At 34.4% G+C, this 15,312-nt stretch overlaps 1 protein-coding gene across 4 annotated transcripts in view; it reads right to left on the reverse strand.

Annotated features, from left to right (window-relative positions):
- Positions 1-587: 587 nt before the first annotated feature.
- qki2 (QKI, KH domain containing, RNA binding 2) overlaps positions 588-15,312 on the reverse strand; it is a 41,280-nt gene continuing 26,555 nt past the window's right edge. Inside the window, exons 5-9 of one of the 4 annotated variants that reach the window (XR_010530754.2) lie at positions 12,083-12,170; positions 11,580-11,864; positions 11,268-11,300; positions 10,305-11,024; positions 588-6,098 (exon numbers count right to left, since the gene is read on the reverse strand). Coding sequence is in view for 3 of the 4 variants with exons in the window: in XM_065262769.2 (XP_065118841.1) it covers positions 6,082-6,098; positions 10,305-10,379; positions 11,268-11,300; positions 11,580-11,864; positions 12,083-12,170 (498 nt within the window). In the remaining variant the exon portion in view is untranslated. Of the gene's footprint in view, positions 6,099-10,304; positions 11,025-11,267; positions 11,301-11,579; positions 11,865-12,082; positions 12,171-15,312 lie in introns of those variants that run through there. The other 3 variants (XM_065262769.2, XM_065262770.2, XM_065262771.2) reach the window with 3 other exon arrangements.

Raw genomic sequence — 15,312 nt, forward strand, 5'->3', positions numbered from 1 at the left:
AGTATTGTTTTTATAAGGTATTTTTGTAAAAACTATAATCTGCTAAAATAACCAAATCATAGTCCTGGATTAATCCTGTCCGGGAAGCTTCCCCACATTTTGTTAATTTAACCCAACAGATGGATTTGTCCTTTTTAGACCCAACTTTGAGTTAAAACTAACCCAGCATGTTTTAGATTGTACATATTTTAAATAAATTAAAAACAATTTAGCATGTGTCAGTTTTAATGAATTCTTCAAATGACAATTGCTGGTGTAAAGTGTAGATATATTTTTTTTATTGGCTCTGATTCTTTTCCAAAAATGTGATGCAAAACAAGCAAAAATAATGGAGAGTTTTGAAAAAAAGCTAGTTAGTATTAAGAAGGCTGTGTGAAAAAGTGATAAGGTGCAGTGTATGATCAAGTGTTTGTTTAATATTATTTATATAGATTTTAATAATTTTTTTCATTATAGAGATCAATAAATAAAGTGAAGGAAAGTTTAAAAAGAAATCTTTTCTTTTCTCTACTGCAGACCTATATCAGATTAGTAGGCATAGTGATCCGGCACATATAAAAGCACGAGAGAAAGAGCGACCAAGTTAGTTTCTTTTAAAACTATGATTTTAATATTTTGCTATTGCTTTTCAGTACAGAGTTTAGTCCAGCATAATTCAAAGTCAGTAAAACACTCGTTTGCTTAATTTCACACAACTCCTGTTCTAAAGATTCAAAGCAGACAAAGTAAATTATTGTTGGGTTAATGTATAGAAAATCATCAACTGTTAGTACAATCGGCAAAAGAAAAGATTAATCAAATTATATCATTGAAATGGTTAATAGCTTACAATATACACAAGAAGGCACAGTGGCAACAACAACAAACCAAACCCGGTAAATAAAACCAGATTTAACCCAAATTAAGGCTGGAACCAAATCATATTGTTCATCAAATTGATACTTAATTGTGGAATTATATAATTATGGAAAAAATACAAATAGCATGTGCTTTAAAGTGTTTCTCTCCAATATCATTTTTTTTTTGTAATAAGGCATACTGTTCATATCTGGAAATGTGATTTAATGTTATTTCTCACATACAAAATATGATAGAAAAATACATTATAAAATGTTACAATGGTTATAAATAGGACCTTATATTTACCAATGCAGGGATCTGCTTGGGTTTGCAAAAAAGTAACAATCAAACTTGAATGAAGAATTGCAGTTCATTGGCATATACAATAAACATGTGACACAAAACATTCACACAATCACTTAAACACACACACATTCACACTGTAGTAATACTGCATGGAAGGCAAAAAACAAAACAAACAAACAAACAAAAAAAACATTTACAAACAACTTCAGTTCCTGTTCAAGCTAACTGGATGAAAGATCCTTGTAAAACCAAACTACATCATTTAATGTATTTGCAGGCCTTTTCTTTTAGCAAAAATACATGTTGAGAAAAATGTACATGCATTCATTTGCGTTTGCCCTGCATAAACCAATACGATAAAGAAGAGATGATGTCCAAAAATCCAGTTATTATAATCAAAACAAAATCTTGTTCTGTTATTTATACATTTCAATTTGTTAAGTAGACTTAGTTTCATTGTTCTTCCGCTCTTTAATGCTCTGAATTTTGGACTGGAAGACCAAAAACTGTAAAATCAATTGCATAGAAAAGTGTGAATAAATGTGATGCTCATCAGCACACTTCAAGTCCTCATAAAAACTATTTCTGTTCTAATAAACCCCAAACGTTTATCATTTTCAGTCTATTGAATTTGCTTCTTGAGATATATGCAAAGAAAGAAATACTGAAATAGTGACCAAATTATAACCAACATGTCTTTAGTACTGGTTTAGCTAAGTAACAGATTAATAAAGCTGTATGGGATCATCACTGTAGTGTAACAGACTACAAAAAAAAACATAAGAAAATTTGCACATCTGAAATACAAACAGATGGTAAACATAAAGCTCCCTAATGTACTTATACTGTAGGTTGTGTGATTCCAAAAAGGGTAAAATCAGCGCTCAAATCTCACTGCAATTCGTACGACAACATTCGTGCATTTTGTACGGTTTTCTTTCGCCCCGTGACATAGCAGTTAGGGGTGGGGTTTCATTATTGTTTTTTTATGATTAGTACAATCAAAATAAAATAAAATAATAAAATAAGTACTATTTGTACGATGTACTTCGTACAAAATCATACAAATTAGCCAAGTCATAAAATACAGATCAGGCTGGTAAACCTTTGTAACGAAAAATGATAAAATACATAAAAAACTGTAGTTCGAGTGTAAAATCAGCGCTCAAATCTCACTGCAATTCGTACGTTTTGTACAGTTTTCTTTCGCCCGTGAAATTGCAGTTAGGGGCGGGGTTTCATTGTTGTTTTTTTAATGATTAGTACAATCAAAATAACATAAAATAAGTAATATTTGTACGATGTACTTCGTACAAAATCATACAAATTAGCCAAGTCGTAAAATACGTACGAATTCCTATGAGATCAGGCTGGTAAACCTTTGTAACGAAAAATGATAAAATACATAAAAAACTGTAGTTCGAGTGTAAAATCAGCGCTCAAATCTCACTGCAATTCGTACGACCACATTCGTACGTTTTGTACAGTTTTCTTTCGCCCGTGAAATTGCAGTTAGGGGCGGGGTTTCATTGTTGTTTTTTTAATAATTAGTAGAATCAAAATAAAATAAAATAATAAAATAAAAAAAGTACTATTTGTACGATGTACTTCGTACGAAATCATACAAATTAGCCAAGTCGTAAAATACGTACGAATTCCTGTGAGATCAGGCTGGTAAAACTTTGTAACGAAAAATGATAAAATACATAAAAAACTGTAGTTTGAGTGTAAAATCAGCGCTCAAATCTCTCTGCAATTCGTACGACCACATTCGTAAGTTTTGTACGGTTTTCTTTCGCCAGTGAAATTGGAGTTAGGGGCGGGGTTTCATTGTTGTTTTTTTAATGATTAGTAGAATCAAAATAAAATAATAAAATAAAATAAGTACTATTTGTACGATGTACTTCGTACGAAATCATACAAATTAGCCTAGTCGTAAAATACGTACGAATTCCTGTGAGATCAGGCTGGTAAAACTTTGTAACGAAAAATGATAAAATACATAAAAAACTGTAGTTTGAGTGTAAAATCAGCGCTCAAATCTCTCTGCAATTCGTACGACCACATTCGTAAGTTTTGTACGGTTTTCTTTCGCCAGTGAAATTGGAGTTAGGGGCGGGGTTTCATTGTTGTTTTTTTAATGATTAGTAGAATCAAAATAAAATAATAAAATAAAATAAGTACTATTTGTACGATGTACTTTGTACGAAATCATACAAATTAGCCAAGTCATAAAATACGTACGAATTCCTGTGAGATCAGGCTGGTAAAACTTTGTAACGAAAAATTATAAAATACATAAAAAACTGTAGTTCGAGTGTAAAATCAGCGCTCAAATCTCACTGCAATTCGTACGACCACATTCGTGCATTTTGTACGGTTTTCTTTCGCCCGGTGACATAGCAGATAGGGGTGGGGTTTCATTATTGTTTTTTTATGATTAGTACAATCAAAATAAAATAAAATAATAAAAATAAGTAATTTTGTACAATGTACTTCGTACGAAATCATACAAATTAGCAAAGTCGTAAAATATGTACAAATTCCTGTGAGATCAGGCTGGTAAAACTTTGTAACGAAAAATTATAAAATACATAAAAAACTGTAGTTCGAGTGTAAAATCAGCGCTCAAATCTCACTGCAATTCGTACGACCACATTCGTGCATTTTGTACGGTTTTCTTTCGCCCGGTGACATAGCAGATAGGGGTGGGGTTTCATTATTGTTTTTTTATGATTAGTACAATCAAAATAAAATAAAATAATAAAAATAAGTAATTTTGTACAATGTACTTCGTACGAAATCATACAAATTAGCAAAGTCGTAAAATATGTACAAATTCCTGTGAGATCAGGCTGGTAAAACTTTGTAACGAAAAATTATAAAATACATAAAAAAAACTCTAGTTCGAGTGTAAAATCAGCGCTCAAATCTCACTGCAATTCGTACGACCACATTCGTACGTTTTGTACGGTTTTCTTTCGCCAGTGAAATTGGAGTTAGGGGCGGGGTTTCATTGTTGTTTTTTTAATGACTAGTAGAATCAAAATAAAATAAAATAATAAAATAAAATTTGTACTATTTGTACGATGTACTTCGTACGAAATGATACAAATGAGCCAAGTCGTAAAATACGTACGAATTCCTGTGAGATCAGGCTGGTAAACCTTTGTAACGAAAAATGATAAAATACATAAAAAAACTGTAGTTCGAGTGTAAAATCAGCGCTCAAATCTCTCTGCAATTCGTATGACCACATTTGTACGTTTTGTACGGGTTTCTTTCGCCAGTGAAATTGGAGTTAGGGGCGGGGTTTCATTGTTGTTTTTTTAATGATTAGTAGAATCAAAATAAAATAATAAAATAAAATAAGTACTATTTGTACGATGTACTTTGTACGAAATCATACAAATTAGCCAAGTCATAAAATACGTACGAATTCCTGTGAGATCAGGCTGGTAAAACTTTGTAACGAAAAATGATAAAATACATAAAAAACTGTAGTTCGAGTGTAAAATCAGCGCTCAAATCTCTCTGCAATTCGTATGACCACATTTGTACGTTTTGTACGGGTTTCTTTCGCCTGTGAAATTGCAGTTAGGGGCGGGATTTCATTGTTGGTTTTTTTAATGATTAGTACAATCAAAATAAAATAAAATAATAAAAATAAGTAATTTTGTACGATGTACTTCGTACGAAATCATACAAATTAGCCAAGTCGTAAAATACGTACGAATTCCTGTGAGATCAGGCTGGTAAAACTTTGTAACGAAAAATGATAAAATACATAAAAAACTGTAGTTCGAGTGTAAAATCAGCGCTCAAATCTCTCTGCAATTCGTACGACCACATTTGTACGGTTTGTACGGTTTTCTTTCGCCAGTGAAATTGGAGTTAGGGGCGGGGTTTTATTGTTGTTTTTTTAATTAGTAGAATCAAAATAAAATAAAATAATAAAATAAAATAAGTACTATTTGTACGATGTACTTCGTACGAAATCATACAAATTAGCCAAGTCGTAAAATACGTACGAATTCCTGTGAGATCAGGCTGGTAAAACTTTGTAAAGAAAATTTATAAAATACATAAAAAATTGTAGTTCGAGTGTAACGGCTTCAATCATATAAGAGGAATTAAACAGAATGACCTGATATGACACATTAATGGACATTCACGTTTGCTTGTATTTGATGATCGTGTGTAAAATAAGGCACTTGTTTAAATTTTAAAAAAAGACACTGTTTTGGTCTCTAAAATTTCTCTGTCATTATAAAGAAATAAATGTTTGTTCTCACATCTTGACAATACTGCTTTTGAATACAAAAGGATCCCTTGTGAAAAAAAAAATATATATATATATATATTCACTTTTCTGTGCAGCACCCTCATATCAAAAAACATTAGGGATGTTTAGTGTTTATATACTTGATCACGTGTCTGAATGCATTTTAACAGCTCACTTAATGAAACGCTGGTAGGCAAGCATGGCTTTTACATCCCTTATGAACATACGTTTAAAACTAAATGTGTTTTGATCTCTTCCAGATTGAGTGAGAACTGCAAGAAAAATGTGAGTTTAACATTACATATTAATGAATTAAACACATGATTATTTAGTGTATGCGTATATGTGCTTGCGTGCAAGGCTATCAGTGGGATTTAGGTGTTGCTCAGACAGCGTTATTGCTTTGACATTTCAGTGCAGGCAGGGTAGCCCAGGTCACCTGACCACAGAGGTCTTCAGTTTGATCTGCGGGTGGTGGCGTGGGGCCATCACGGCTTTTCAGCTGTGTTAACCGAATTAAAGGCGCTTCTGGGCTCGCCGGCAGGCCGCCAAAACATAGAAGCGAAGGACGAGAGCCAGAGAGCTGGTCAGCAGGCAGGCAATGGTCAGGTCGTCATTGGGTGAAGAGTTGAGAGCTCAAAGGTCATTGGTTAGTTGCCGGTGGCGGCTGGGTGGTTAGAGAAAAAAAAAATGGACAGACAGAGGGGAAACAAAAAATAACAAACGAGACAAAAGGACACAAAAGAAAAAAGATAGAGAAGGAGATTAGTTTCCGCTAGTGACGGTTGGATGACAATATGACATTACTACTGTAATTACAGCTACTGTAACTGCTTAACATCTACATTAAACACAGTCAAATCATGAACTCCTTCATGATTTCACTCCATTACCAAATTCCCAGGTGAAAATGGTTAAAGAAGCAAAGAGGCAATTATAAAGTCATTACGAATTAAACTAACAGCACTTAATGGTTAGTAGCAGTCAATTTGAAGAAACTGACAGGGAGATATAAAGTGTTTTTATACTGGATTAAGCGACGATGCATATGAAAAAAGGGAACGTATGAATCTTCTGACTGCTATTAAGCATTAAAAGTGCTGGTTAAAAACAAAGCCACAAAGCTGCTAGTGATAATGATATGAATTTATGAGTAGTTACAGAGATGTGACTGAGGAAAAATCCAGAAAAGTGACTCGAGAGGGAAAATTTAACCAGACTGCTACACCGTTTTTTTTTTACTCAATTTTATTGCCTTTAAAATTTGTCTATTTACAAAAAATACACAACGCTAATAAAACACATGAATACTAATGCATACTGGCTGAAATGTAGGGCTATAACAACAACACAACACAAGAAAACAATTAGAAAGACACAACTACTTGTTCTGCAAGCCGATAAACTCTTAGCCTATATAGCTTATAAGACCGTCATTGGTACGTCATCCTAAAATGTACCCCCATAATAACATTGAAATGTTCACTGTATAGCATAAATTCCTATTCATTTACAAATACAATATAATTTCATAAATGTTCTTGGCTTATTAGTTAAACATATTGCTTTTATAAACTTATCTTAAAAAGATGTTCTTTTCAATACATAATGACAAAATTCAAAAGAAGCTTACTGCAAAACAATGTACAATAAACAAAACAACCCAAAACTGGAATATTTCATCTGTTGTTCTTGTGCTAACAGGCTGGCCTATGGTGTGACCGTCCTGCTCTGATAAACATCTCATGAGGTTTTGCTGTTTTGTATTTTCTCGTTTCACTTGCTCTGTCTGTGTATCACAGAATAAGAGCTGTCGATTTTAGATCTTCAGTGCAAACTATTTGTGCCATATTTTTAACATGAAGAAATTCTTGAATGAGTTCAAAGCCATCATAACACTCAAAATTAACACTTACATTGTTCTGATAATGTATAATTGTAAATGCATAATATGATGACTTTATTTCTCAGACAAGTTCTAATCTTCATAAATGTCCAGTCTGTCTTATGTGGCACACTACCCAAGCCGGGTACGAAAAAAAATCTCATCCATGTCCATAATGTACATCAACATTCAAAACCTGCGATGACTTTAAACTGGAGAAGCATATTTCCATTACATACTATTCAGTTTTTCCCAAAAACCTTTCCATATGGGCAGTAAACCACACAAGACAGATCTGACTTAATGTGCAATTTCACAATCGTTATGCATTAAACTGGTCAGTCGTATTGGACCGTTATTAAATTATGAAATGTTAAGTTCTTACGGGTATTACATTTACTTTTGTTGATCAGTAGGTTCTCACGTCTCCAGTTTTTTTCTTCTCAGGAGTCCCAGTTATTTTATGTACAGTTTTGGCACATCTATGTTTCGGTAACATGAGTTTATTATCAGTTTCATTACAGCTGTCTTTAAAAGCTCATACTGTAGTTCCCTTAGATCCAGTTTATTTTAATGTAAGGCATTTAAAATGAGTTTGTCATGAATGTGCACAATAATTCTGGCCACGGACTCTATAGTTTTACTCTAAGCAACTACCAATCTATCCATACGTGTAAATAAAAACAGTGTACGCACTAAAAAACGCATTATAAAAATGCATTACAAATCACAAAATGGGGAACATGAGCTGAAATCAAAACATTTTAAACAGCTAATATCTAAAATAATATGCAAAACTACATTTTCTAAATAAATATGATTAAGAATGCTTCTGTCTCATAAAATCACCTCCATTTAATTTGCTCCTCCTAACTATTTATGCTGGGTTATGTTGAACCATCATAAATTTATGCTTGTTATCAAAAATCCACAGTTAAGTCTTAAAGAAAAAATAAATAAATCTTAAGTTGGTCCCAGGCGAAATGTGAAAACAGATTTTGTTGAATGCAATTAAAACAAAGTTTCAATTGAATAAAAGGACGAAATAGAAAAAGAAAACTAGTATGCTTTAGCGAAACATGTCAAAATATACTAAAACTGAGAAATAGATATCAGTGAAATGACAAATGAAGGAATAAACTGAAGAAACAGGTGAGCTCCATCACACTTCATTGACCCTGAGCCTGGAGGCTCTCACTATATATCATCAGGGTAACAGAGCTTACTGAACAGGCAGTTTTGCTCCATATCTGCTCCATTGTGTTTTTAACATATATAAGAGCCTCTGAATGTGTTATTAGACTAGCTGTACTACATTTATAGTGGATCCAAAAAGTATTTGGACACTCAAGTCAAACCCAAAACGTATTCATTTCATTGCATTTCATAAGAGGCATCTTAAAAAGTATGCTAAAGCTTGACCTAGCAATTTTAATGTTGTACTTAAAAATGTGCCTATGCTAGATTCCTATTAAATTACTGTCACATGGTTTGATGGTTTTTATAAAAAAAAATGATTCATTCAATTTACTCCATTTTTTAAGGTAAGTGGTCGCAATCAATTTATTTAAGATACATTTAAAAAAAAAAACTTTTGTTTAAATGTAGCTTAAATCAATTGATTGCAACCACTTACCTTTAAAAAAAATGAGTAAATTGAATGAATAATTTTTTCAGTACATAAACTTACATACATTTTATGTGGCACAAGTGTCCAAATCCTTATTCGGATCATTAATATCGATCTACCTTACCCACTGAGCTTTCAATCATGTTTGTCGTAATGTATAATACACTGTAAAAAGTAAAACTTGGATCAACCAGGGTTCCCACACCTTAGTTAAAATTCAAGGACCTTTCAAGGACTTTCCAGGTCCAATACCCTCAAATTCAAGGACTTAATGTGGGGACACACTGCAAGGTTACAGTGCGTTACCTTTTAAAATACATTGTTAAAGTTCGCTTGCTGCGTGCGTCACTGCGGTGACACTTTGGGGACGCCTCAAGGGGATGGTGTGTCTGAATGTGTGTATCAAATTCAACCAATGATGAGGCTTAACGATGAAGACAGGGTGACGCGAGAGCCAGCGAGTATATCCTTATCTGATATATTGCCAAAGATGGTGTTACAGGATAATATGGCAAGGGAGACGCAGCGTCTCGTTCCCTTCTCAGGGAACAATAGTTACATAGAGACGTTTTCATGTGTCAAACACAACAAATGAATCAAAATCCGCATACAGAAGATATTAGCATTCAAAGTAAACAGTTTAGGATGTGTGCTTAAAAAGTCTAGATTTTTTATGATATTATCCTACACTACACAGGGAATAATACAGATTTTTTTCCAGAAAACTTCTTGCATAAAATAGATTCACGCACTTTCAATGACCTGTATCTATGTTTGTTTATTTTCCAAAACTTCCAAGGCCTTGAATTTTTTTTCCAGAATCACAATCTTTCAAGGATTTCAAAGACCTGTGGGAACCCTGAAATAACTTTATTTGGTAACGCTTAAAATTCAACCCAAATTTTCTCTAAACTTTAAATTGATCCAACATTTTCTTTTTACAGTGTACATATAAGTGCTACATTTATCAGGTCACACTAAATCTTATAGACTGGAATGTCATCATAATCTGTCATAGGTTGTTACTATCCGTAATAAACCAGTAAAAATTTCGATTTCATAGTGCATTGTGACCTCAAGAACATGCTCAAAATAAGACAAGTACACTGATAACACACAATGTTTCAATGCAGGTTGGTTGGCAAGTTTGTGCGGTTGGCTGGAATTTACTTTACCTGACAATAGCATCATAATGTTCAAACGATCCATTAATGTTTGGCAGGTTAGAAATAACTGTACTAGTTTTACAATAAGGTAGATGCAATGAAACATACAGTGTGATCAGCATACTTAAAAGATAAAATACATTTGTACATGGACACACACACAGCACAGCTTAAACACGGAGCTAAACTAACCTCGTTCTGCGCTCACTACCCTTTGGTAAGGATGGACGCGCATATCCTGCCTTCGTACTTTAGTAGTCACGGCACCTGCTCAGAGCGCAACATTGCCAACAAAACAAAGGGTTAAAATCAGATTATTCACCAAACTACATTACACTCAACACAAAATTTGTTTAACAAGGTTTGTAAGACTAAATTACAAGGCAATAGTGACATTTCTTTCTTATAAGACCTCCATCAAAGTAAAATTCCCATGATTTACTTAAGCAATTTCACAAAACAACCGTTTCAGAGCCCTTGAACACATGATGCCTTGGATAAAAGGAATTCACTACAGGTTATTTCATGTAGTACATTTTTCACAAGCACTTTCATTACTTTAGCAATAATACTGTAAATCTAAGATACAATTACAAGCGAAATAAGTAATCCAAATATTACACACTAAACAAATATTTCAAACTGAGGAATGTAATAAAATGTTTAATTATCAGTATTTATCTGAAAATGTTCTGTTAAGATCTGTGAATAAGACAACAAAACAGTTGAGACCAGTGTAAACATAATCCATAATGACCTTAAGTCTTTTGTTTCTTAAAAAAATACAGTTTTTTCATTTGTAAGGCTGTTTTTGTTCCAAGGCAGCTGTAAAGAAAAGCATTTTAACACTTGTATAGGTTGAAGGCTGTTACACATCTGAGCATTATTAGCCCTTTGTTGGAAAAGCCATACCTAAAGGAACAAAACAGAACGCTGAAGTTAGTCTGCAGGATCTCTGAGCAAATAAAAAATCCTGTAATTGCAAACATGGGTGGGCGGCATGACCAAATTCCTATTATTATTATTATTATTATTATTATCATCTTATCATATTATCATTGTAATAGTATAGATAAGAATAAAGTTATTTTTGCAGTAAACTCTGATACATGGTTTATAAATTAAATAACCATTCGGTAAATTTCGGATACTCACCTATGTCACCACAAATCAATCTCCAGTCCGTAACTTTAGTTAAAAATAAACAAAAATATGTTTTTGAACAAGTACATACAAATTACGATTCAAAACCTTACACTGATTCACAAAACTAATGATTTATAAGTTGATCTCTTGTGTAAATAACAAAGCAGTCCTGCCCACGAACAGTCACACAAATTCTAATGCATTTTAAGTGGCATTGCAAAATATAAACATACAAATTTCTACCGTCATACCGCCCAACCCTAACTTCAAATCTGTACACGACACATCTGATTACCAAACAAATACTGAAATGCTGCTTACCTAAAACGCCACTGGAGTCAATGGGGTATTCAAGGATGGAAGGTGCCAAGGTGTAGGGGTATTCGTAGGGTGCATAGATGATTCCCGACTCAGGGGTCTGTGGTACGAGGGTGGCGGGGTGAGGCGTGCCCGTGGGCATGAGGGCAGAGGTCTGGATCTGTCGGATGAGCGGCATGAGGGTGGGAGCACTGGGCGCTTGGGTACGCAGGGTGGGCATGACCGGTGAGGGGCCAGTTATGATGCGAGGAGCTTGTGCGGAAGCGGCCAACGAGAAGGCTAATGCTGCTAAACAGGGTGAGATGTACAAGAGCAATACACACAGGTGTGAGCAAAAAGGAAACTTGAGATCAAAGCCCTAACCAGAATATGAATACAGTGCTGTCTCGGCAAAACTGAACTTGTAGGCTTATTCAGCCGGTTTGGCTATTAATTTACAAAGGAATAAAAACGTGAGACAGGACAGGAACAGAAACAAGAAAAGGTTGAGATTTGATGATTCTTACAAGACTTGATATTGGCGTCTCTGTATGTGCCGTTGAGTATGGCCAGTTCCATCAGCTGCATTTTCTTCAGACTGTCTTCTCCTTCCGCCTGTGCACATATATACAAAAGACTTTATTTGAAATTAATTCTTGCTTGTTTTAAGTATTTTTTATGTCTAGTTTTGTTTCACTGTTGTGAATGTTTAGGGTCCCAGAGACCATAACAATAAAACAGTAGTCATTTTAATATTAGTCCCTTATTTACCTTTAAAGTCCATTAAAACTTATCTTTGAGCATCAACAGCATATCAAAAAGTTTTCCTCTATAAAAACATCTTCATGCATTCTTCTTCCAAAATAGCTTAAATGTAGCTCTAAACCTTCGCCTCATTTAGTATATGCAGATCTATGAATAGTCCCGCCTCAACTTAATCACAGCAGCTTGGACCATAGATATGCCCTGCGTTCCAGTTCGTTTTTTATATATAAACAAAGATAGACCATAGATAGGAATATGAAAATTAGCCCTAGCTTCCAATCAATCACACCAGCTCAGACCATAGATCTACATGTGCATAGATGGAGGAACATATATATGAATATGACAAACAGCCCGTTCTTTCAATCACACCAGCTCAGAACATAGATATACATGTACATAAATGGACCATAGATATGAATATGAAAATTAGCCACTGCTTCCACTCAATCACACAGCTCAGACCATAGATATATATGTACATAGATAGACCATAGATATTAATATGAAAATTAGCCCCTGCTTCCACTCAATCACATCAGCTCAGAACATAGATGTACATAGATGGACCGTAGAAATGAATATAAAAATGTAGCCCTTGCTTCTACTCACTATCAACATCTCAGACCATAGATATATATGTACATAGATAGGCCATAGATAATATAAATATGAAAATTAGCCCCTGCTTCCCCTCCATCGCACCAGCTAAGACCATAGATGTATATGTACATAGATAGACCATAGATGGAAAATATATATTAGGGTTGTGAAAATTAATCGGGCAAATGCACGTTTTCTCAATGAACGAATTTGAATGAATTACGGCAAAATGCCGCCACATTCAAAAGCCAGAGGGCGCTCTCGTGCAGAAACTCCATTTGTGCCACAGAAGAAGTATCATTACAAACATTATTCCAGGAAATATCTAGAGGCATATTTATATCGCTGTTCTTCAGATTGTTTCAGGTATTTTTATGATAATAGAGAATATTTTGAATGATTGTGTTTGACGAGTGTTGGTTTTTTAAAAGCATGTTATAAACGAGTCAAACTCGTAGTAATTTTAGATTGATAAGGACTTCCTACTGATCACGGAGCCGTAGTACACGCACAAGCTGTGCATGAAACACTGATCGGAGCCTTACGATTCAGAATCGATTTTAAACAGATCTTTTTAATGGGAACGCGATGCATCGATGCACATCCCTAATATATATGAATATAAAAATTAGCCCCTGCTTCCACTCAATCACACAGCTCAGACCATAGATATATATGTACATAGATAGGCCATAGATAATATAAATATGAAAATTAGCCCCTGCTTCCTCTCCATCACACCAGCTCAGACCATAGATATATATGTACATAGATTGACCATAGATAATATAAATATGAAAATTAGCCCCTACTTCCACTCAATCACACCAGCTCAGACCATAGATATACATGTACATAGATGGACCGTCGATATGAATATGAAATTTAACCCCTGCTTCCACTCACTCACACCAGCTCAGACCATAGATATATATGTGCATAGATGGAACATATATATGAATATAAGGTTAAAGCATTAACACTGCATTCGTAAGCAGAAAATACTCAGCAATGATGTTGAATAATGAATTTGCAAATGGTTTGTCTTAAAACACCACATAGACAAATAAACAACAATAAAAACTTGAATATTTTTTTACCTAATCAACCGCCATTAGACAGATATTTTCGAAGCTTTTAGCCCTTTTAAACAATGTAGACGCGCCCAGTTAAGAAATGTGATCGAGTAAGAGCTCAGTTTCTGTTTGGTGTCAATTTGACCTCGGAGAAAACAAACTATAGACTAATACAATAAAGGACATTAAAATAAACAGCAGAAAACTATGAGAAAAAAGAAAACTGCTTCTGATCACGGTTTGAGAGGCTACAGGCCTGACGTTTGCAGCAGTGGGGCACCTGGGATCTAAAGTTTCACGCTTGCTAACAGCTAACGGATGATTTACTTTGCCACTGTTCAAACAAGTCAGAGAGGTTAAAGCAACAGATCGCATTACCCTCAACAGTGTTCACTAGGATCAACACTCTGGCACTCTGCACATTTCAATTTTGCTGAAATGGTCAAAGCGCACTTTAAATGACTCATACTATATGCTGAACTTGTTTGAAACATTTCTCCTCTGCATTTATCCATGTCATGAAGCTATCACAAAATGACTGATATCTGTGCAGTTTGAAACAGCTGGAAAGGCAGATATATAGACTGCAACGGCATAAAAATCCAAACTATGAGAAGGCCAGACAAGAGGGAAGATCAGCAAGTTTGTTGCTTCTAGAGAGTAAAGTTTGATTTGAAAGCAGGTCAGGGATTGGGCTTAGCCGATGGTCCAATGAATAACATAAACTATGTCAGCAAGCAGAGAAGCGAAAAGCTTTTCATAGTGGGATCAATGTGTATGTGTGTACACACCTCTCTTTTCTCTGCTTGCTGAGATGAGATTTGCCAACTTAGTAATTAGTCAAACTGTGTATTAGAGATATGATAGTAAAATTTGATGACATAGCAACTAAATTTATTTACATTTATGCACTTGGCAGACACTTTAATCCAAAGTTATTTACTGTACATTATAAGCTATACACTTTCTTTTTATCAGTATGTGTTTTCCCTAGGTTCAAACCCATGATGACCAACGCAATGCTCTACCGCTGACTAGGGCTGGGCAAAAAAATAGATTTTTCGATTAATCGTTTTTTTTTACGTGGTCGATTCAAAATCAATTCTTAAAGAGCCGAATAGATTTTTCTTTCATATTTATTTCCACAAACATTGAACGTAAGATTAACGCTAATTACTAGTCTTCTTCACTAGATGTCAACCTCTTTTTTGCCTTGCACGATGATACCAAGGAGCAAGAGGCGAGCCTGTCATTCATTCATTCAGTGCTTAAAATGGCGGTTTCAGGTGCTTCATTGACGTTGATGCCACCTT

Source organism: Paramisgurnus dabryanus, chromosome 1, assembly GCF_030506205.2.
Source record: "Paramisgurnus dabryanus chromosome 1, PD_genome_1.1, whole genome shotgun sequence".
Lineage (NCBI taxonomy): Eukaryota > Metazoa > Chordata > Actinopteri > Cypriniformes > Cobitidae > Paramisgurnus > Paramisgurnus dabryanus.